Source organism: Cupressus sempervirens, chromosome 4, assembly GCF_028749045.1.
Source record: "Cupressus sempervirens isolate cs-2001-9-10 chromosome 4, ASM2874904v1, whole genome shotgun sequence".
NCBI lineage: Eukaryota > Viridiplantae > Streptophyta > Pinopsida > Cupressales > Cupressaceae > Cupressus > Cupressus sempervirens.
The window spans coordinates 46847977-46873631 of record NC_143121.1 but is presented as its reverse complement, the minus strand read 5'-3'; the positions used below and the strand labels follow the sequence as shown (position 1 = coordinate 46873631).

At 32.7% G+C, this 25655-nt stretch overlaps 1 protein-coding gene across 3 annotated transcripts in view; it reads right to left on the bottom strand.

Annotated features, from left to right (window-relative positions):
* Window positions 1–16399: 16399 nt before the first annotated feature.
* Window positions 16400–25655, bottom strand: part of LOC149559864 (protein DETOXIFICATION 40-like) — a 33266-nt gene continuing 24010 nt past the window's right edge. For all 3 annotated transcript variants that reach the window (XM_089824336.1, XM_089824335.1, XM_089824334.1), the window contains exons 2-9: window positions 23654–24198; window positions 23128–23214; window positions 22906–22962; window positions 22558–22796; window positions 22330–22448; window positions 22080–22166; window positions 16632–16712; window positions 16400–16538 (exon numbers count right to left, since the gene is read on the bottom strand). In XM_089824336.1, the coding sequence (XP_089680462.1) occupies window positions 16533–16538; window positions 16632–16712; window positions 22080–22166; window positions 22330–22448; window positions 22558–22796; window positions 22906–22962; window positions 23128–23214; window positions 23654–24198 (1221 nt within the window). In that variant the 3' untranslated portion in view covers window positions 16400–16532. The remainder of the gene's footprint in view (window positions 16539–16631; window positions 16713–22079; window positions 22167–22329; window positions 22449–22557; window positions 22797–22905; window positions 22963–23127; window positions 23215–23653; window positions 24199–25655) is intronic.

Genomic DNA, 25655 nt, shown 5'->3' with positions numbered 1-25655 from the left:
GCATTAATAAATACTTTCAAGTCCAAATTGCCTCCAAGTTTATACCATAAACCATAGTCTTCAGTACCTTTTAGATATCTCATGATTCTTTTGATTGCTATCATATGATTTCTCTTGGGATTTGCTAAGAATCTTACCACTATTCCAACTGCTAGAGCAATATCAGGACTTGTGTGTACTACATATTACAATTTTCTAATCATTGATCTATATGTGATCTTATCTACTTCTTTAGAATCATCACTTTTAGAGAGCTTATTTCCAATAGACATAGGGGTTCCAACTAGCCTTGAATCTTCCATTCCAAACTTTTTCAGTATTTCCTTGATATACTTAGATTGAGTGATGTAGATACCCTATTTGTCCTATTGTATCTACAATCCAACAAAGAATTTTATCTCACCAAACATAAACATCTCAAATTCTTTACTCATTTCTTCTGAAAATGCTTTACACAAGTCATTATTTCCTATTAATAGAGTATCATCAACAAATATTTTTGCCAACACAATCTTCTTGACTACTGTTATTATTTGTCCTTTGAAAACTAATCTATACCAAGTAATTACAAAGTCTTTCATACCAAGCTCTAGGAGCTTACTTGAGACCGTATAATACTTTGTGTAGCTTGCAAACCATGTCTCTTTTGCTAGGACCTACAAAACCTTTTGGTTGTTTAATGTTGACTTCTTCATCAAGAATTTCATTCAAGAATGCAAATTTGACATCCATTTGATATACTTTAAATCCTCTATGTGTTTCATATGCTAGTAATGTTCTAACACCTTCTAGTATTGTCATAGGATCAAAAGTCTCACCATAATCAATACCTTCTTCTTGAGAATAGCCTTTGCACACCAATCTTGCTTTGTTTCTTGAAACTTTTCCATCTTCATTCAACTTATTTCTAAATACCCACTTTGTACCAATTATATTTTTATCCTTGAGTCTAGGAACAAGAGTCCAAGTTTTGTTCTTTTCTATCTATTATATTTCTTCATTCATTACTTCAATTCAGCTTTCATTTTCCAAAGTATCTTTAACACTTCTAGGTTCAAATTCAGCTAGTAAACATGTACCTTTTAATTTTCTTCTTGTCATTGTTCCATCAGAGTTGTCTCTAATGATCTGATCAAGTTCGTGATGCCTTCTGACATATCTTGCTAGCACAAGCTCTTTGGGCTTTGAATGAGTTCCACCATCTTCATTTTGAATTTTAGTTTCAAGCTCGGGTCCTTATATCTGTGACTCAAGTCCATTAGGCTCAGTTTGAACTAGCTCAGTAGTCTCTTATTGTGACTCAGGTCCTTCCAACTGTAACTCAGGTTACATTGTCTACAACTCGATAACTATTGGAGATTTTGGGGACTCAGGAGATGAAACTTTCTTTCTTTTAGATAGATTTGGTAACATATCAGGTTCATAGTAAACAAATCTTCTATAATCCTCTAGCTCCTTGTTACATTCTTCTTCACTCTTTTCTGCAAACTCATCAACCCTAACATATGCACTTTCTATAATTATCTGAGTAGACATGTTCAAACATTTGTATGCTTTACTTCTACAAGAATATCCTAGAAATATGCCTTCATCACCTTTTACATCAAATTTTTCTTTTCTAGATTCTTTTAAGTAGAACATTTAATGCCAAATACTTTCAAGTAACTTACATTATGTTGTAGCCATACCATAGTTGATAAGGAGTTTTGTTTGAATCTTTCTTCAACTGTGCTCTATTCAAGGTATAAACTGTAGTGCTAATAGCTTCTTTCTAGTATTTGAGAACAACCTTCTTTTCAAACATTAAGGTTCTTCCACAATCCATGATAGATCTATTTCTTCTTTCAGCTATACCAATTTGTTGTGGTGTTTCAGGAGCTGATACTTGTCTTTTGATTCCTCTTTCAATGCAAAAATTATTGAATTCATTAGAGATGAATTCACCACCTCTATCTAATCTTAAGCATTTCAACCTCTTTCTAGTTTCCTTTTCTACTCTTGCCAAATACCACTTGAATTTTTGAAAGGCTTCTGATTTTTCTCTTAGATACATTACTGCCATCATTCAAGAATAGTTATCAACAAAAAGAATGAAAAACTTTTCTCCACTATAGATTTCTATTCCAATAGGTCCACATAAGTTTGTATGAATAATTTCCAAGACTTCTTTTGACTGGTAGTTTTTTATTTTGAAACTAATATTTTCCATCTTACCAATTTGGCATTTCTTGCATAGACCCATGTCAAGTTTCTTCAAACTAGGAATACCTCTTACCCTTTTATGTTTTCTTATTTTAATAAGATTATCAAAGTTTACATGACATAGCCTTTTGTGCCATAATAAGCTTTCCTCTGTTTGATAAATGAAACATGAACAATCACTGAGATCAAGATAAAATAGATTGCCTTTTGTTTGCTTGCCAGATCCAACCAAATTTCCTTTTCAATCTAGTAGTTTGGCCTGTCCATTCATGAATTCTACCTTGAATCCAATGTTATTCAATTGTGCCACACTTAGTAGATTATGCTTTAGTCCTTCAACCCAATAAGCATTATCACACACAAGTTCTTTAGTCAATGAAATACATCCTTTTCCTTTTATATTACAAGGTTCGTTGTTTCCAAATCTCACACTACCTCCATCATAATATTGCATGTGCTCAATTTTCTTTTGTCTCCAATCATATGATGTGAATAGCCACTGTCAATAATCCATATATCATTTTTGTTAACATGAGAGATAAGTGTCATCTTATCTCCTTCATCATCAAATTTATCTTTCACAACAATATATACCACTTCATCTTCATTGTTATCAGAATCTTTAGCTATAAAACAAGACTTCTTACCTTTTTCCTTGTAGTTCTTGTACTTTTTTGAATCCTTCTTTCCTTTTTGCTTATTACTTTTCTTTTCATCTTTGATTTCCTTATTTGGATACCTAGCAACAATGTGACCAACTTCTTCATAGGAAAAGCAGACTAGAGGAACTTTACCTTTGTACTTTTTTCTTCTTTTGGAATACTTCATTGCAAGTAGGACTTCAAAAACTTCAAGATCACTATCTGAACTTTCTTTTGATGTTCCTTCTTCTTCACTTCCTATTTGACTAGATTTTGATTTCTTACCTCTTTCTTTGAGTGAGATTTTAACATTAAAAGTAGATTCAATAACCTTTGAACTAGGAACATAGTTATCAAAATTATCTAACTCAAAAGCTATCAATCTTCCAACTAGAGCATCCAAAGATATTTTATTATTTAGATCACATCCCATTTGTTGAATAGTAGATACTCTAATTACATAAATAGGAAGAAGAGTTCTAAATACCTTTCTTACAATTGTTTTCTCTTCAATGTCTCCTCCAGATGCTTTGATTGTACTTAGACTTGCTTTGATCCTTTCCACATATTTGGCAATGTTCTCATCTTCTCTCATTCTCATCTAATCAAAATGACCTCTAAGACTTTCAGCCTTAGCTCTTCTTACATTGTCATCTCATCCATATATATCTTTTAGTTTGATCCACATCTCATAAGTTGTCTTGCAATTTTTGACTTCATCAAATTCAGCATAACTAAGATCAAATGCGATATCAATCATCATGATGTTATGATTCTTCTTTTCATCAATATCTTCAACAAATAATGTTCCAGTAGGAGTCTTGTATTTAGTATCAAGATAATTGCATCCTAAGTCATTGATGGTAGCCAAGTGTAACCTCATAAGTCCTGGCCATGCTGCAAAATTGTCTCTATTCAGCTTGGGGATTTCTTTTTTGTAAGACATCTTGATCTTTAGCTCAAGTCCTTGAAACCTTCTCTACAAGCACTAAATGATCTAATAACAATTGTTCAAAATATAAAAGGAGTAACTAAGAGGGGAGGAGTGAATTAGTTACTACTAAAATAAATCCTAGATCCCTTAGATGGCAGTAAAAAATGCAAACTAAAAACTGAATAATGTTGAAGCTCAATAAACACATACAGAATGTTGTAATTTCGTAAATGCTTGACATATAAACTTTAGATGTTATCTATGATTACCACTACTTTAACTTAGTTGCAAACACATAAAAAAAAATATCTTGAACACATTTGACACCAAGATGTAGTTGGTCTTAGAATTGTTTTGAAATTTGAGTGTCAACACACTTAACCACTTTTTATTGAAGCTGAGTACACTATGTATGCTGAGCTGCAGTATGTGTCGAGTAAGAATTCCAATAGTTGTCGAGTGATATATAGGTGTCGAGTCAAAATTGATGTCGAGCAAGTTAGAACACTACATATGTCGAGTGAGCCAGAGTCATACATGTGTTGAGCAAGATAGAATGCAATAGGTGCTAATCAAAGCAAGATAGTATATATGTTCAGCATATGAGTTTGTGCCCTCACAAACACAGATGTAAAAGAATTTTGGAGCTGACATAAAAGGATTTTGAAGGATAACAAGGATAAGGATGAATTTTTCATATTTCCTATGCAATCAACATGTAACCAATCAAAAAAATGGCGAAGGCATGCAACCAATGAGAAAAATGCAAGGAATGAGCAGGAACTCAAAATTCAATATGGATCATAGATCCATACCTAGTCCTAAGTCTATGAAGTCTTTATAAGAAGGCTCTGATTTTATGTTGCTAAAGAGAAGTAAAGGAAGTTGTTAAGTAGATAAGCAAAATTGTAGAATAGGGAAAAAAGCAGGGGCATCACAAACTTAGTGAATTAAGCAGTAATTACACATCCAGTTGATCAAAATAAAGCAAGGGATATGAATAGATATTAGATCAAGAAAGGATCACATCAAAATGAGAAGATCAATTGCCTAAAATTAGTAATTAAAGATTGTAAGAAATCAAGTCAAAAGATTTCTAATACTCTCTAGCCATTGTATTAGATAGTGAAAATCCTATGATGATAGGTTAGCTTAATAGTTATTTTGTAGATCCTTTGATGAGGTGACTAAATCCTTAGGGTGACACTTCATATAAAGTGTTTATAAATCCTTTAACTAGGTCACTATTGACACAGTGTAAAGCCTTTAACAGGGCAAGCCTTTCACAAGGCAAACCATCAGAAGTGGTCAAACAATTATTGTTGTAGTGATTTTTGTGGATATCATCCCCACTCCAGTTTTACCTTCTTATTCCTGGAGGGTTTTTGGGTTACCAAATCTGGTGTTATGTGTGTTAATGCATGTGTTTTCTTTATGCTCATTTAATATGTTAACAAGCATGCAGTTTATTTTTAGTTATTTGTTTTAAAGGATTTGAATAGGTTAAAAGTGTGTTACTTCTAATTCACCTCCCCCCCCCAGAAGTACTCTTCCCATTTTGAATATTTCAAAAATTGGTATCAGAGCACAAGGTTCTCACAAGGAGAAGCCTAATAGTTTAGACAAAAGGTATGAAGATGGAAGTCTTCAAACTTGGGAAGATCATGGACAATAAGGTGATTGATGTGCACCTCACTCTACACAAATTGGAGGAAGCTAGAGAGGAATTGAGAAAGTCCTTAAAAAGAAGGAAGGATATAGCCATAGCTGAAAATGACATACACTATAAGGAGATTGATACCACTCAAGTGTTTTCCAATAGAGATTCCAAAGAATTTGATGTAGCAATTGTAAAACTAATGGAGAAAAGCAAAGCACAAGCCTAAGAAATCATAATACTCAAGCTTGAACAAGAGTCACAAGCCATAATGCTTTGTGAAGTAACTAAACAAAAGAAGAAAGCCATTGAAGTCAATGCCATGATAGAAGATGACAAGAGAAATCTTACCAATAGATTGGAGGAGAAGACAATTGAGTTTGAAAGAATCTCAAACATGCAGCTAGACACCTTAAGTCAGATGATGAATTCTCATCATGAATTGAATATGAAGGACATTGAGATCACTACATTGAAAATACAAAATGATCAACTATAAAATGAACTAAAAAGAGAGAAGGAGATAGCAGAAAGCTTCAACAAACCCAATGAGGCTATCAAGTACTTTGAGCAACTACTAAAATCACCAAGGGCTAGTAATGATACTTTAGGACTTGGTTACACCAGCACTGAGCAAGGATAATCATCCAAGACTGCAGAAGAAATGAGTAACGAAGGTAAGAACACTAAACCTACTTGTCATTTTTGTGGTAAAAAGGGACATACCTCTAATGTATGCAAGAGAAAGAATAATCATCAGCATGATAAGCCTACAAATGCAAGCTTTTGTCACAAGTTCATAAAACAAGGACATCAAGCACATGAATGTAGAACCAAGACCATAAGGACACCAAGATTTGAGGGTCACTACTACAACTATAAAATGTATGGACATAGAGAATTTGAATGCAGATCAAAGCCTATGTGGACACTCAATCAGCCTGCAAAAGGAAAAAACCATGGTCATCACTGCAACTAGGATTACAACACCAGGTATAGCTGTCACTATTGTTAGAGTATGGATACATTCCTAAAAATTGCATAAGGACACATTTTAGATGGAATTATAGCATATGGTTAAGTCAAACTACATGTTTTAGTTGCTTGAGGACTGGTCATATCAGCAGGAATTGCCCAACAAAGTCAAAAGCACCCAAGACAGAAGTCAACAAAGGAAAAAAGAAGGTTGATGTTGAACAAATAAGAGGGCAAATGAACAAGATTTGGAAGAAGAAAGATGAGTGTAGCACATCAAATGAAGTGATCACATCTCGTCCAACTAAGCAAGAATAGGTGTATGGGACTTCTATACAAAGTTATATCATACGTCAATTCCAAGAAAAAGAAGTATTGCAAGGAAGAAATCTGCATGAGCAAAGATGCCAAGTCAAAATTTGAAGTTTTTGCAAATACTGTCAAACTGTCCTCAGATGCCGAGTAAATCTCTAATGGATGTCGAGTTTCTAATAGCAACCAAGTTAATAGTTGATGTCAAGTGAAGTGGAAATCTAATGGAAGCCGAGTAAATAAAATACAATGGGAGCCAAGTCATGGTGAAATCTTCAAATGCTGAGTTACAGTTGTACGCACTAAGCATTTAATGCTAGGTTTCGAAAGGCATAAGGTCAAATTTTAATCATTTTTATGTCATTCAAACATAGAGAAAAGACAAGAAAAGAGTAGGAGCAATCATACAGCAACTTTGAAGCCATTTGCATTGATCTCAACAGCGATTCAGCATACATTTCGATGATCTAAGGTATTTAACAAGTGTCGAGCTATGCCACGTTAAAGTTTTTAATATATTAAAACCCTAGTTCGGTATAATGGCTTCTAGTTCAATAAACCCCAAAGGAAAGGAAGGTCATGAGGTCCAGTTAGTTAGTAATGAGGTAAAACAACCCAAGTTTAGGTCAATCCTTAAAGTTGCCTACATAAACGATCTAGCTAGTGCATTATTCATTATCCCACCAAAAGTTGTCATGGTACAAGATGTGAGGAAGTGTTATAACTGCAAGATAGGAGCAGTAGGTGATCTTGAGATATTTCAAGCATATGACAAGCTATGTGAGAATAAAATTCTAAAGTATGAATTCCAAGTAATTGAGAAAAAGGGTTTGACCAATGCCCTAGTTTACCCTACAGGTTTCAAAACTGAATGGATACGGATTGTTCTTAGTAGAATTCACAATGGATGTTTGTAGTTGGAAATAGGACTAGTAAAGATGACCAAAAGAATAGTTCATAGGGTTATGGGTTTCCCAACCCTAGATCAGCCTAAGACCCTACGCAGTGATTCCAAAGAGATCATTGAAAGGAATATAGGAGCCAAATGAAATAATAGGGGTATGACTATTAACACTGTAACTGATCTTCTTCTAGATTTTGCAGTGAGAGTGATTTCACATAAATTCTATCAATCTAGCAAATTGAACAGTGTGCCATGTATAGCTATTGATGTAACCTACAAACTGGTAAAGAAAGATCACACATATGATTTGTCAAAACTAATGTTGTAGCAAATAAATGAAAACCTAGGAGCAATAAGAAGATCAAAAGGTGCTCAATGTAAATTTGGTTAAGTTCTTATGTGTATATTCTTTTATGTTATGGAAGAGTTTCCTTCTATTGGAAAGGTGAATTGGAACCCTAACAAAACTATGATTACACAAATCAATGAGTTCATTGATCAAATGGCTGACAATTTTGAGGCTCAAATGACAAGCTATTTTGAGGATTTTAAGAAATCCATGAAGCAAAGAATACTAGTTTCCCTAGTGGAAAAACACATCAATGACATATGCTTTTTGGTTGACATTGATTATACCTATATCTAGGTAGTAATACCAAGAGTAAGATGGCTAAGGCCATTAGGATATGAGCTTGATATAGATGAAGCCTCAGCAACAATCATAGCATTGCTTGTAGAAGAGATAGATAAGGACTTTGGCACATATGATGTTGTCAAATCCAAATTTGAAACTGAATTGAAGATAGCCTCTATTATTAAGAGGAAAGATAAATTAGTAAAGAAGATAAAGAAGAAATTTGGAGCAAATATTGAAGGAGAAGTAGATGTTGAAGAAGAATAAGAAGAAGAAGGAGAAAGTGAAGAAGAAGAAGAGCAAGGGCAAGGCCCAATGGAGTTGACCCAGGGCTTAGGAGAAGACAAGGAGGAAGGTGTCAAGGAAGAAGAAGCCAAGGAAGCACCTACACTAGCCAAGCAAAAGCAAAGAAAGGCTAAAACTTAGCCTCCAGCTCAACCCAAACCCAAGAAGGTCACTAAGCCTACACAAGCCAAGCCAGCACCAGCAACAAGAGCTAGCACAAGGGCATCCACACAAAAGGCCAAAGAGGCAACAAAAGAGAAAAAGAAGGCCACTAAACAGCTTGATGAAGTGCCAAAGAAGAGAAGAAAGTATGTGGCATAGCCAGATACTGATGATGAAGAACGAACAAAATCAGAGGATATCAACCAATTCAGAGTGGTAAGTCATCCTCCCAAATATGCCTTAGACAAAATTTGTGAAAATGTTAGGAATGCAGATTTGAATGACTTGAAAAAAATTGATTTTAATAAGCTAAGTAGAGAAGAGAAAATTAGAATAGAGTAATATGTGTATGCCATGATTGCTAAATTAAAAAACACACCTCTAGAGCTAGACAATACCATGCCTAGAGAGATATATGAGATAATTGAAAATAAATGGCATTATTCTTTGAGAATGGAAAAGGAGATTAGAGAATCTACCTTAGCACAAGTGAAGCCTAATCTAACAAGAGGTCAAATAACAAAGACTAATAAGAAACATGGTGGCAAATTTGCACCTAAATATAGAGCCTTTAGCATCCTACAAAATAAGATGATGATGTAGTAAATAAATCCACACGATTGTGGAAAACAATTGACAAGATAATTGATGACAAGGAAGAGGAAGCAAATAAGGTAGAGGCCAGTGCTAAGGAAAAGATAGAGGAAAAGAAAATAGAAGAAAAGAAAGGAGAGGAAGAGAAGCATGAGGAAGCAATAGCAAAAGAAGATGAGGAAAAGAAAGGAGAAGAAGAGAATGAAGACAAAGAAGATAAGGAAAAAGGTGAGGAGGAAGAAACACAAAAAGGAGAAGATATGGTGACAGGTGAACAGTAGCAAGAAGAGGAACAGAGTGTGCAAGACACACAAATGCCACCTCCTAACCCTCCTCATGTAACCATCACACCTGCAAACACAATAACTATCAAGGATGTTCCTAACAATTCAGCTCAGAACATCAATCCCCTAACTGCAGAGGATCTCTCCAAGATCCTTCACAAGTCCACTTTACAGGCACAGTTATGCACAAACCCTATATTGGTGAGTGTAGATGAGCTACAAAAGGCAGTAGCAGAACCACCAAGAGAAAAGGTTAGACCAAAGGAACCACCTTTCACCTATATAGCTGCTAGCACTAAAGTTTTAATGCTTCCACCACCTATAGCAGTAGGTGATACTTTACATAAGCCAAGCATAGAAGAATGGAAGTCTAATTAAAAGGAGGATACATCAAAAGAAAATGAGTAGGCTACTATACAAACATTGGTAAAACTACCAAGATAGGCACTCCTACAAAGACCCTTCAGAAGTTGAGCACTAAAGCCATACCTTTGCAAATCTCAACACTAGGCTCAAGCTCAACCAAGGTGGCTAGGGTACTTCACTATGGAGACCATGAGCTAGATGAAGACATAGTTATACTTGCCTATGACTCAAAGACCATCACCATGGATCAGATCACAGAAATGCAAGATGCTTTAAATAGAAGGAAGAGGCATGAAATACTCAGAAAAGAATATAAACACAAGCAAGCACTACATGAGATTAAGGACATCATTATGGATGCCTTCAACTTGCAGTCACCAGATGATGCAAAGCCCATAATAGAACAACTATCTAATATAGTTGATCAAGTGACTAGTCAAGACCAGGATACAAATGTTAAACTTATGGAATGGTCTGAAAGGAAATTTTAGGGGAAGGTGAATGAGAAAATATCAAGTGGTATAGCACTTGAACAAGTTGAATTGGCCAAGAAAATTGACAAGGTCAAAGCTATACTTGGGAACATTTTCTCATTGTACAAAAATTTGTGTGATTTTTCCAACTTCACATAAGAAACAAGTCAAAGAATATTGAGCTTGGACAGAAATTTGAAGATTTCTAGCATGCAACTACCAAGGGATCCAGTTCAAAGTGAGAAGCATTTTTCCCAATCGCTTCACACTCAAAGAGAGTTAGCTACATTAACTAGTGAAGAGGCCAATATAAAGACCAAACCAATACAGATTCAATCCTTCATAACCCCACATTTGGAGGTCCTCCACAAAGAACAAGTCTATGTAGAAACTATCTTAAAGAAGGATCCAAATCTTTCTACATTAGATTGACTTTTACATCTTGCTACAGAGACTACCATCCAACACAAGTCACTAGACATTACTTTGGAGAATTGGGATGCAACTCTGAAAATGATAATGGAGGTAAACAGCACATTTTTGGCAAAATATGGTATTACTCCTTAGAACCTTTTGACATTAGTGTCAAAAAAGGGGGAGAAATAATAAAAGGAGATAGGGGGAGAAATAACAGTAACGAAGATATATCTAAAGGGGGAGAATACTAAGTTTTGATCACATTTTTTTTCATTCATTCTTTTCGAGAATTAATGTTTCAAGACAGTAATCGGTACATAGGTATAAATTACAAAAATAGAGCAAAGGAAAAGAATATCATATACACTAGTACAAGAATTTTGGTTGCAAGAATGTCAAGGCACAATCAGCTCACGGGGAGTCATAAGGTATTTTGAATAAATTTTGAACAAATTTTGAAAATTTTGTACATATGTAGAATAGATTGGATAGGGTACTCGTAAGGACAAATGAATAATGTTTAGTTAAGTGTTTTTGACACTCATGTCAAAGGGGGAGATTGTTGGTCTTAGAATTGTTTTGACATTTGAGTGTCAACACACTTAACCACTTTTTATTGAAGTGGAGTACACTATGTATGTTGAGCTACAATATGTACTAAGTTCGAGTGATATAGGTGCCAAGTCATAGTTGATGTCGAGCAGGTTAGAACACTACATATGTCAAGTGAGCCAGAGTCATACATGTGCTGAGCAAGACAAAATGCAATAGGTGCCAAGCAAAGCAGCATAGTATATGTGTCGAGCACTAGTAGTCCAATATGTGCCAAGTAACACAGAATCAACATATGAGTTTGTGCCCTCACAAACTTAGATGTAAACTATTTTTGGAGCTGACATAAAAGGATTTTGAAGGATAACAAGGATAAGGACAAATCTTTTATATTTCCTATGCAATCAACATGCAAAAAATCAAAAAAATGGAGAAGGCATTCAATTAATGAGAAAAATGCAAGGAATGAGTGGGAACTCAAGATTCAATATGGATCTCAAATCCATACCTAACCCTAAGTCTACGAAGTCTTTATAAGAAGGCTTGGACCCCAAGATTTTATGTTGCTAAAGAGAAGTAAAGGAAGTTGCTAAGCAGATTAGCAAAATTGTTGAATAGGGCAAACAATAGGGGCATCACAAACTTAGTGAATTGAGTAGCAATTACATATCTAGTTGATTAGAACAAAGAAAGGGATACAAATAGATATCAGATCAAGCAAGGATTGCATCAGAATGAGAAGATCAAGTGCCTAAAATCAGCAATTGAAGATTGTAAGCAATCGGGTCAAAAAAATTCAAATACTCTCTAGCCATTGTATTAGATAGTGAAAATCTTATGATGATAGGTTGGCTTAATAGTTGTTTTGTAGATCCTTTGAAGAGGTGACTAAATCCTTTAATAGGGTGACACATCATATAAAGTATTTGTAAATCCTTTAACCAGGTCACTATTGACACAATGTAAAGCCTTTAACAAGGTAGGCCTTTCATAGGGTAGACCATCAGAAGTGGTCAAACAATTATTGCTATTGTGATTTTTATGGGTATCATCCCCACCCCAGTTTTACCTTATTATTCCTACAGGGTTTCTAGGTTACCAAATCAGGTGTTATGTGTGTTAATGCATGTATTTTCCTTATGTTCATTTAATATGTTAACAAGCATGTAGTTTATTTTTAGTTATTCATTTTAAAGGATTTGAAAAAGTTAAAATTGTGTTACTTCTTATTCATCCCCTCCCCCCTCTTAGAAGTACTCTTCCCATTTTGAATATTTCAATAGATTTAATGTGAAAACCCAATTTGGGAAAGACCACCAATTGCAACTAGTTACTATTTTTACTCTTCTGAAGTGAGCCCTATTAGGAGCCAACCCTATTAAAGGTTACAAAACACACTATTATGTGTGACCTTGTTAAAGGATTTAATCACCCTGTTAGGAGTGGCCTTATTAGAGGTCTTCAGACAATTCAATCGAACTACCACCTTGTTAGAGGATTTACAAATAGTTATTAAGCCAACTCTGTTAAGAGATTTAGATCACTGCTATAATGGTTAGAGAGTAACAATAAGATGACCTAATTTGAATGCAACTAATTTGTCAATTAAAAATCTTTTTTTTGGCTTGTACTTGATCCTTCCTAATCGAATATAGCTTTTCTGATCTAGAACAATATTATGCTTATCCTTAAATTTGATTCCTCTTCTCATCATTAGATCTTCAATAACATCTTCATGCATTACATCCACCTCATACATTGAAATCAAAAACTTGACCTTATACTTATATCTTCCACTTTGTCAAGTCAGCTCAAATACAACTTAGAATAATTAATATTCGTCACCTCTGTTGGCTGGAATCAATAGATAAATCAATTAAGCTTAATATACCAAAATAAGAAAAATCTTCATTAGCTGACCTAGCTCGGTAGAAACTAACTCAAAAATGATTTCCTTTGTTAACCAGCAGAAGCTCAGTTAACACTACAAACTCACAAAAATCCTTTGGCAACCGAATGAGCTCAATTAGCACTAGTTCCATCCAACTTTCCTTCATTAACCGAGTGAGCTCGGTTAACACTCACTTTCTGCATAATTGTCTTTACTACCTGAGTGAGCTTGACATACACTGGCTAATAATGATATAACATTTATGTAACATCAAAGACAACACATAATTAATCAATTGTATCCAACATTGAGTTGCCACCAACAACAAAGATACATCCAATTTTTCATGTTTCTTACATTTGAATAAGGTAATTAGACAAAATATTCCTACTCAAATAGTACTACCAAAGCTTGATGAAGAAGGAAGAATAATTTAGGAACCAAAGTGCATTCTTCAAAAATGCACAAAAAAGTTGAGGAATAGAACCCTCACTCAATATCTCATCCAATGGAAGAACTTACTAGTTGAAGAGGCCACATGGGAGGATGAGGAGTTCATTCAAAAGAATCCACACTTGGTTAGCATTAATGACAATGCTTCTTTCAAGAGAGGGAGCATACTATGCCCTTAATATTGGTGTATATAGGGTTATGAATAGTCAACTTGTGGCTATCTTAATCCTTAATTAAGTCATGTTATCATTATTATATTATTATTTAGGTAGGTAGGTTGGCCTAAGCATTATGTAGGGTTGTGTCTATTCAACCTAAGCATAATTAGGTATATATAGGAGGTTGTGAGTCTTATTTCAAGATCATATTGTGAAGTGTGTTCTCATTGGAGATATTTGGAGGTTGCCCCCTCGAACTAGCCTATTACTCTCAACTATTAACAAGTATTTATATAATATTTCATATTATTTCTTCTATTGTGCAAGTTATTTTATTACATCAGATTTATGTTCTTTCTCTTTCTATGTCTGATCTCTCTCTTGGATCTCCTTTCATTCTGTACTTTGACTTGGTTGATTAACAATTTCTCTTTCTCCTTTCACTTCTCAATTCACCTGGCTCAACTCCTTACTTTCACCTTCTTCAACAATTTAAACTCTAATCTCCTTTCTCGCATTCAATTAGTAACCTCACAAAATCAATAACAAGTATTAGCATCCAACCAGTAGCCTAAAATAGTTTTCTTCTCTTCCTTAATTAGTTGTCTCAATGCTTCTCGATCCTTCCATCTTTTTTCACTTAATCAACATCATCGATCTTAGGTTCACACAAAATTGCCAAATTCGAAAACTTCATACATTGAATCTAGACACTCAAAAAATATAACTTTTATAAATTTTTGTGCACATCCTTATCGTCATTCAATCTTCATCATCAAATCCTTCTCAAATTTTCCCAATCATTGATCTTGTAAAAAAATTTGACTCATGTCCTAGACCATCTCAAACTTTCCATATTTTCATCAAAAGTCAACCTTAGATTCAAAATTTTCAAACTTTTTCATCCAGCTATCACTCAGGCAACATAACACTCAGTTAATATTGGCTTTCTTGGACAACACTATTTTTTCCTTCTTCCTTTTTCAATCACTTAGAAAATAGTCTAATCACTCAGTGAATACAGTCTCCTTTCATTAACCTAGTGACTTGGTTAAGCTTGTGTTCTTCAATACTTTACAACAATACATGATTGTAAAACAATCAAACCAATAATATATTACCATTGTCCAACTCATTCAAGTACCCATTGAATACTTTATATATCACTTATATCTTTATCATACTTTTTCGAAATCCTCTTCATCAATATAATGATATGGTACTCTACTAAGTTAGCATAATGTCTAGTCAACTAAGACTTTGACATCAATGACAATGCAACAACTAATATGACTCTCTTACATACATTCATAACATTTCCATCTAAAAATTCCCCACTATCAGTTATATTATCAATTGGAGGGTGTAATGGACAGGAATCTCTCAGAAGAAAAACCTCACATGAAAAGAGCTTTGTAAGTGTGTTATGGAAATTGGAAACCCCAAGACATAAAAGGACATTTTGACTTGTTTCCTTTGTAACTTGTTTAGCCAATTTTTTACTACAATAAAAGAAGAATATTTGCAATCCTATGATTTGGACTATTATTCAAAATATATCAAAGTTCTACAACTTCTCACCTTTATACAATGAACCTACAAGTCCTAATATATGTTGAAAGGTTAAGGGAATGAAAAGTAGGACAACAATTCACAATGTTTTTTCTTCATGATTTGCAATCTAGTTCAACCCTTTTAAATAATTTCTTTTTATTTGTGTGTCTTTGTGGCATTATTGGAAGTAAGCAATTTGAAACTTTTGTTATGAATAAGTAATTTGAAACTTTTGTTATGAATATTTACTTTCATATTTTGTGTTACTCTAGTGGTTTTTTCTTTAAAATAAATCAAAAAATTATATGCTTCGAATTATTGAATCAACAATAGGCGCATCACTAAAAGAGAACAATTCCAATGCACCAAATTCCATTATCATGTTTATTGAAACCGGCCTCTTTAATATTCAATTTGAAGACAAACAAGTGAATAATTCATATAAAGAACATTATGCATATAATCTTTGAAATGTAAGGATTTAGATCTACACATCTAAAATTAAAACACACTAAATATAAAAAATTACCTAAAGAAAGACAAAAAAAAAATGACTTCCTCTAAGACTCAAAAAATTGTTTATTAATTAAAAAGCTTTACCACAACATCAAATTTAAAGATGGATTTATCATTTTTACAATTATCTTTATCAACTTCAATTGCTTAAATCTTAAAGGATATTTCATTTTAAAAATTTAAAATATATATACTGTAGAAACTCTTCAATTTTAAGGGAAAAAAATATATTTTTAGATTTTTACACTAATTTATTTGAAAAGAAAATCCTATTTTATATTTTATATTTATCCTTTTTAGAAATGAAAAAATCTACAACTCACATTTTCCTTGAAAATTAAGATGTATTTTTTTATTTTTTCTTCTATAGTTAAATATAAATTTTTTATTTATTTTTTAAGATATGTAATTATGTTAAATATTAATTGCACAAAATTGTCTTAAGCTATTATAAAAAATGCATTGATATTAATGTTGAAATACATAAGACAAGACATTTGAGCATATTTTGTTCCTTTTCATAAATGGGACTTATCAAAACTTTATGCCATAAAATGAAATGTCTTCCTTAAGCCTGCATAAAAAAATATATATATATAGTTAATCTGCATGTATGTGTTCATGCTACCAAATAATCTTACTAAAGGAAAAATTACAAACTTGTTACCTTATCATTTCTTGTATTTTCTTGATTCGTATCTTGAGGTTTAGCATCCCAAGAAGACAAGCGTTGAGAAGCTTTCTCCACCTGCAATTAGTCCAAGTCCAAAAGCACTTTCAAATTTGTTTATATATTATTAATCCATAGGCGGGATACAATAAAAATGTATAATGCAAAAATAAAAATAAAAAATTGTTCGAGTACGTATACATCTGTGTGTTTGTGTATGTATGTAGTACATATGTATGTGCATGCATGTGTTTGTGTGTATGTATGTAGTACATATATATATGTGCATGCATGTGTTTGTGCATGGGCGTAGAGACAAACATCCATGCATACTTGCATATATATTTAAATTATATTTTTGAAAGTTTAATTTCTTTTATATAGATTTATATAAATATAGTAATGGTGTATAATAACTATAGTACATAAATAATTATATAGACTTACAATATTAAAACAAGTTATAAAACAAACTCATAATAATAATGAAGAGGCCTTAATATAATTAAGTAAATAAACAGTGAGCTGGTCAAAATGCATGATGTCATAGAAATTTAGAGACTTATAAATTCAAGTATTAATTTTGTTGTTAAATCATCGTAGTGGGATGCTTGTTTTATCATTCTTCCTTTATTGAGAACCATACTAGATTAGAATATGTCTTGGAGCTTCTCACTACTTTCATGCCAACGTAAAATCCAAGGCTTGAGTCCTTAATTTTTCTTTATTTCTTATTTGGTGATGACAATCTAAGATAGAATCCGTAAGTAGAATATTTAAAAAATTATAACTTCCATCCTTCAAGACACATCCTTCTTACCAAGAGATTAATTCACCTCTCATATAAAATGATACAAATGTTTCTTGGGCTTCTAGATACCTCACCTTCAAGATCTTTCAGGACTAAAAATTGGGTCAACTTCTCATTCAAGCCCCTACATTCCAACAAATGAACTTGCTTCTCTCCTAGCTAATTGGCCTACAATTTTTTTCTAATAGTATCTCATAAAGACTCATTTTAGATGGTTATAGTAGACAAAATGGGTGTTCTAGAATTGAATTGGTCAATGCTAGTTACCAAACATAGAAGGAAGAATTATGGAGATAAATTTTCATGTATAATCTAACATGTTAGGATATGATAAATAGATGGCAACTCAAGATCTTGTGTGAGAAATAGAATCTATTAAATTTCAAATGCATCTAATCAAAGAAATAAAAATAGTGTTATATAGTTGGTCTCCATGAGATTAATTTAAATCCTCTAAATAAACAAAATAACACTAGGAAAGGATAACAACATGAATCTATAGGCGAGTGATTTTATATAGATTGAGTAAGAGTTCAAAGGTGACAGATATATATATATATATATATATATATATATAGAGAGAGAGAGAGAGAGAGAGAGAGAGAGAGAGAGAGAGAGAGAGAGAGAGAGAGAGAGAGAGAGAGAGAGAGAGAGAGAGAGAGAGAGAGAGAGAGAGAGAGAGAGAGTAAAATGTCTAAGAATAGTAAATGTAAGTCTCATATCAGATGTCAACACCCTATCAAACACTATTATTCATTTCTCAAACAAAAATATATTTGATTAATGTAATATGAAATAAATATAAAGATAATAGGTAAATAAAATATTGCACTAGCACATTCTCTTACATGTAACTTAGGTGGGTGAAAGGATGGTACTAGAAAATAAGGCTTTATAATGTAAAAATGTACATAAAAATCCCCACAAAGAGAAGAATCTCTATAAAAGGAGAAATTACCCTTTCCCTTAGTCCCTCCTCAATCATGTAGATAATTATGACACCCAAATATATAACTAGTATGGATATTTATCTTGAGAATTTTGGTTACTTTAACTTGGGTTTATTCTCATATGTAATCCACTTCTCGAACTTTACATTTCAGATCCTCTTATATAGATCTCATCTATTATTTTTCCTAGTATACTTAGTTTTCTAGTTTTCTAAAGTTTTATTATCTTGTGATTTAGTGCAATAAGGTATCCTTTATATTCTAAACACAATTCCTAGGATGAATACTTAACAAACATTGTGGGTTTGTTTATGGAATCATGCCTTGTAGATTTGAGGGACACAATTAATGTTATTCATCTTTTGTTTGATGGATATGACACTTCTTTAGGTGTTGTGAGGGAGCACATTGATCTTCTTCTTTATTTTCTACACTTTCTTCATAGTTTGACATAATTGTGAACACGTTGGACCAACATAATTCTCTATCTACAAAGGAAGCACTTGATTCTTTTGATCTTGTTCTTGATCCATCTTCACCAGATCCTAAATATCTTTTCTAGTAGTGTCACCTAGTACATGTAATTTGAAAGGAAAAAATTTCAACATTGACCTGGAGATACTTGATCACTTTTTAGAGACTTCATACATCTTCATATTTATTCCTACATCTACCTTTTACACTTTCAAATACTTCATAACTAGATCTTTGGTTTTATTTCTTCATAAGGGGAGGAAAATTGTTTAGTGATTGCAAACCATCTTTGAGGGATATATGTCTCTTCTTCTCTCACATGGGTGGACATTCTCCTCACATTTTTATTTTTTTTCAATCTCATTCATCTTTAAGATTATTTTACATTTTCATCTCTCTTTGGGAGAGGACTTTTTACTAATGGGTCATCTTTTCTTTATGTGAGAGAGATTTAACTACATTTGTACATGGGCACCTAACATGGCCTAGTAACCAAGACCTATTTTGTATTATGTGTGTACTACCTACATTTTCCCTAGGTTGTACAAGGGGGAGGATTGTACATTCTTGATTATTGTGCCTAGTTAGTCATTCTCCTTGATTCTAAATGCACACATTACATAAGTTTAGTTAGGGACCATGTAGGAACAATCTCACTTTTGGTCATGTTATCTCATTGTCACTTGACCACCTTAAATGGGGCTTCCACCTTTTGTGCACTTATAAAAATATCATTTTCAACCTTTAGTTGATGTGTCACACAAACACCTTTTCACTCTATATAGTGATACACATTTAGGGAACATGTGGCACAAACATCATTCTACTTTGGAGGGTGATGGGTGATCCACCTATGGTGGACATGTAGTTCACTTTTAATTTTTCACCTTATGCATGTGATATGTTATCACACCATAAATTATAAACATGATATGATAGTATGCACTCCAATATTATCACCATGGTCTATTTGACCAAAGGGTCTCCTTGTAATATCTCCCCAGTTGATTCAATGAACTAAATTTGGTCAATTCTATTGATCATTCAATTTCATTATTGATAGGAATAGAGTTAATTCTTTCCTTATTATTTCTTTCTTGTTCTTGTGCTCTCTATCAGGCATCTAGATCTTGGGTAGCTAGCTTCATAACCAAACCTTACAAATACCGTATAAAGTGTAAACCAACTCAAAATGAAGATTGGTGTATCCAACACCATTGTCAAAAATGAAATATTAATTTGATTTCCATAATAATTTTTCTACTAAAAAAATTGAGTTCCTAAAGATTATAAAGGATCTCAAACTTTTGGTTGAAATAATAAAGTCCTATTTTATCACGAAACACATTAGTGGGTATTGAGACACACTGGGTTGTAAAAGGGAATTGCACTTGTTGACCAATTTATGATGCATGTTATGGCACACCATAAAATATCTTTGAATGGAGAAAATAGAACCAAAATAGAACACCCATGTTGGTGAGTGGGCTATGATGAAGTTATGGAAAAGGGGGGCAATATGTTATCTTTAGCCTTTGGACTCACTTATATTTGAATTTTGAATTCCTAACTAGCAATTTAGATGAGACATTTGAAGTGGTTCTAACTTGTGATTTTTCATTTATGATTACATAACTTCATGCATTATCTTTCATACTTATTAAGTGTTTTAAAGGATATCTTGATAGTGATTCTTTTAGTATTCCCATGCTACAAGAATCACTCCAAATCCAATACTCATTTAAAGACTTAGAATATACATATGTATTGTAATATTTGATAGTTCAACAATACCTTGATTTGTGTTGGAGTAGGTCTCACTTTCTTCCTAAAGGATTTTACCCACATTAGACACTATGTTATCATATATTAGCTTTGTGTTTGATTTCGTGTAACTACGCCATTGGTTTAATATTTTATAGACATCTCTTTTCATAGACTTGTATATGAACCATATCTTGTGCATCTAATTTATTTCAAAGAAGATCATCTTCACCGTCTCTATTAACAACCTACAAGTCAATATGATGTAGTCGAAAGCTCCCTTCTAGCTACAACAACATAATTCAAATACAAACCAATGCAAAGACACTTTGCATTCACTTGAACCTCAAATTGCAACAAAGACAACTATATCAATCTTGTTTTTTCCTAGTTGTTGCTCAGAACCATTTCTTGTAAGATAGAACAAAACTCCTACTAACATCCATTGTCTCTACTACTCCCATTGGACATGAGTTATAACACATATTGTTGCATTTTTGGTTCATAATTTCTACACATTCATTTTGCAAATCCAGTCTAAAAACATTATAGTCCATGGAATGACCTCACTCACTCATTTAGGTCCACTTGAACACCCATTAGGAAACACTACAAGCTCTACCACAACTGCTCTGGCAAGCTATGAAATAAGACAAAGGAACAAGGCTAGTAATGCAACTAAACAAGAAAAATCCCTAGGTACATATTGGGAAATATTTAGGCTTTATGCCAAAGCTTGCCAAAATTTTAAACAGAGACAATACCAACAACCTACTCTAAATTTATACTCAAGAGTCCAAAATGACACTATTTAAGCTAGAGAGATCATGAAAAACCTATCACTTTTAACAAATATATTACAAGGAAAAAAGACCCTTTCCCTAACTCCATTTTGCTCTTTCTTGAAAGAATCCATCACGCATACAAAACCATTGACAGTATTAGTGTTGATATTTAAAAAATCAAATATTTCCCTACCTCGCTAACATGGGAACATCTTGTTCCTACACAAATCCATCCATAATACCAATCTCAACAATAAGAAGTAATGAAGAAAAGAAATATTTTTGTAGTTATCTATCTTTATTGCAAAATCATGCCAATGCATACATGAATCACAAGTCTTTTGGCTTTCTTCTAACTAGATATCAACAAACCTTTTTTATTCATTCATCTTGAATCTTCAATTATAAATTATATATACACATCTTAATGTTGGTAGTTTTGATTACAACTTTTATTAAATTTTATAAATAGTCTATTAAAATTTATTTCATAAATATTTTATTAAGTGGATTAAACAAAATCTAGATTAATTTTGTGATCACTAATTACATTATTTTAATCAATTTGAATAAAGAAATTTTATATTCTTTATAATTATATGTAGCATTTAGAAAATAAGAAATTTATAATAATCACTTTATTTTAAAATTTATAACTTACCTCTTTCTCCCAATTTGTTCTAAATGTGATCACCAATAAAATTATAGTTTGTAAGGTCGTTCCACCTAGCATTCCTGACCAAATTCCCTGACATTTGAAGAAAAATAGAACATTATACAAAATATCATAACTTACTTCCTCACCTTCTCACTCAAACCAAATATACATGTCAAATATACATGTTTAAGAATGGATCCAATTCAACTTTTGAAAAATTGCAGCTCTATTAGATTGATATACAATTTCTTACCTTGACTCCAAGATCAAATTTGAAACCTAGCACACATCCCACAGGCACTCCAATGATATAGTAGCAAGCCACATTTATGTAAGCCACAAGAGCTTGCCATCCACAACCAACAGCCACACCTAAAATAATATATTTAAGAAGCTTATAGATTATCCAAATATAATAAATTAATACATTCAGCTTAATGAACCAACCTTTAAATAATAGAAAGCATAATTAAATGGTCACCTGAAAGTACTGGTTGTACACCATTGAGAACAATAGATACAGCAAGAAATGGAGCAAGTTCTGATACAGCATCTGCCACTTCCTTCCCTTCAGTGAAGGCATAACTCATGACATTTCTTAGAATCATAACAGCAATGGCAAACATCAGCGATATCAAGAAGGAGACCATGTTCACCATTATCACTGAAAACGCTGCTGCTCTGGGGTTCCCAGCACCAAGCTCATTACCTACTCTAACACTGCAATACCATCCAAGAATATAGTATTAAATAAGAACTTCATAATTTTATTTTCATGGCTATAAATCATCTCTTTAGAAAAATAAATTTAAAGTTAAATCTAACTCACCTAGCAGCAGCATTAAACCCAACAGAAACCATGTATACCCAGCCCAAAATCGACATACTGCACCCAAAAAAAATTGAGCAAGTGAATTAAACAAACATTTCTAAATGTGTTCCCCATAAATTTGATCTATAAGAAGCTTGTGAAATAAATTTTTGCATTACTTTAATTCCAAAGTCGAACATTTTACACCGGGAAACAAGGTCAAAGGTAAAAGGAAAATACCATATCGCTAATGAATCTAATGCAATTTCTGCATTTTTCAAGAGACCGGCAATGAGCACAAGTATTTGGAAGTACCATGTTTCCAAACTGATACAAGAAAAATGAAAAGAACACTTTTAGAAAGTCTAATGAAATAATATGATTTAGAAATTCAAACTTTTTATAGTGATGTACATATGAAATCTTTTTTCAAATTTGAATAAGTTGCTACCTTAATTTATAGCCAATTTTTTTCAAACACTAATTTAATCTTGTTGTTTGACCTATTTCGTTATAGTTGCAAGGTTGTTCTTGTTATTTAATATTGAACTATCTAAATGTAAAATCAAAAATCAAACATTTAGATTGGGTAGTCTAATTTTACACTAGATTTTCTTTATATATCATATACTAAAAATATTTAGATTAGAAAAAATAAGTCAATTTTGACTATTTAACAGTTTAAACTTAGAAATCAAACTCTAACCTGCTATGTTTACTATTCAACTATGTATAAATCTTCTCAATTAGATAGATAAAAACTTACCATAACATGACGGCAGAAGCAGCTGATAGCTTGAAGAAAGAAGGCAAACCAGTGAAGGCCTGAAGAGAAAAACCAGTCCATGTTTTCTTACACCTTGGACTTTTCATGATATAAGCGTATTGTGCCAAAACTACAATCCACCATGATACACTCAACATAAAAGCCGCCCCAAAAAGTCCCCAGCCAAGCTTGTAAACAACCAGCCAGCTCAAAAACAGGTGGATAAATATTGTGCCAAATGAAATCAAAGCACTAGGTGCCACAATGCTCTGCGCCTGCATAAACTTCTGGATAGGAAAATTAGCAGCGTACGCGTAGATTTGTGGGATTAGACCATATACAAATATTGCCGCTGCAGATGCTATTTTCTCGGACTCGCCCAAAAGTAGGAGAAGTGGCTTGGAAAATATGTAGATTACTGTGAGAGGAATAGACGTTGCCATGAGTAGGACTGTGGATCTTTGTAAATATATTCCCAACATTTCAAATTTTTGGGCTCCATAAGCTTGTCCGCAAAGGGTTTCTACAGCGCTGCCCATGCCCAACTGCATTTCAAAGTTGAAATTTATACATTAGTATCTGCAATGTTTATGGGAATGTCAGGAAAACAGTGCCAAAAGGATCACCATTAAAAAGGGAAAAAGGATTATACAGATATTTGTGTATTTGTATATTGTAGAATATTATATTTACAAAGCTTTTCTAGTCTATAATGATCACTATGTTTTTTTCCGAATTAGTTAAAACTTAAAAGACTATGTGAATTGTTTCTATTAATGTGTTCAATCAAATACTATGATCCTTTGTCAGGATATATAATGATCACTATTCTTTCTTCATAATTAAATTATATAGATTTTTTTTTTATAAGATAGATCAAACATTCCAATCCTTCATCAAAACAAATAGCAATAGAGTAGATTTGAAAAAATTGTAGAATTTAAAACTCTACAATATATATAAAATAATTATTATTTTTCATATTTTTATTGAAGTACTTGCTAATAGCATTTGGATATATTATATTTAAGTAAAATTATAATCTATTATCTTGCATCAAGTCTTGTTGAGCCCAAGGCTTCAATGTCATAAATTTTGCCAAGTCAAAAATATTTTAACCTAAGGTTCATACTTCCATATTAGATAACTAAAACAACTTTGAAGATAAATCTTTACCTTAAAAAGTTGAAAAAAATAAATAAACAAAAAACTAATTAGTCCCTGACTTTTAAGGGAAGACACTAATGCAATAATATAAGAAATTAGTCTTTGTATTGTTGTTATAAAATATTTTAAACAATTTATTAGGATTTTGACTTGTGAGACTTTCAAATCCCTTACCTTTCTCCTTAGTAGCCAATGATAAGTAAACTAATTATAGATCTTTGTATTTGAGGTGTACTCTCATAATACTATAAGAATTGAGGCAATTAAATATTTATTTATTTGAATAACTTAAACATCAATATTTCATATAATATTTCAATCAAGATTCAACTGTCTAATTTTGAATGCTTGTAGCAATATCATAATTCAACTTCTTATGGAACTATCTCCTTCTTGATAATACTTATCTTAGTTTTTCTGATATTTTCATGTTTGCTAGCTACTTCAAGTAAAATTAATGACCTGACTCTTTGGAAGTAAATATGCGGCCCCTTTTTTCCTAAATGGATTTCTTTATCTTTGTTGAAACAATTGCATTTTGGTGTTGGCTCCTCTATTAATTCATCATTTGTTGTTGGTTCATCCTCCCCATGTTTATTTCATCCCTTCCATTGCCTCACTCTTATCATTGATGTTGGCTTGTTTTCTAATGTCATCTTACTATTACCATCCAACATTGGTGCAATGCTTGCAAATAGTCTCATCCTTATGCTGCAAATTCTCCTTCTTTAGGTTCTAGTTTGGTATATATGAGTGTCTCTATTACTGAGTACACATCTCTTTCCTAGCCTAAGACAACTAGGCTTTTAGTGCTAAACCCTCTTATGCTCCTACT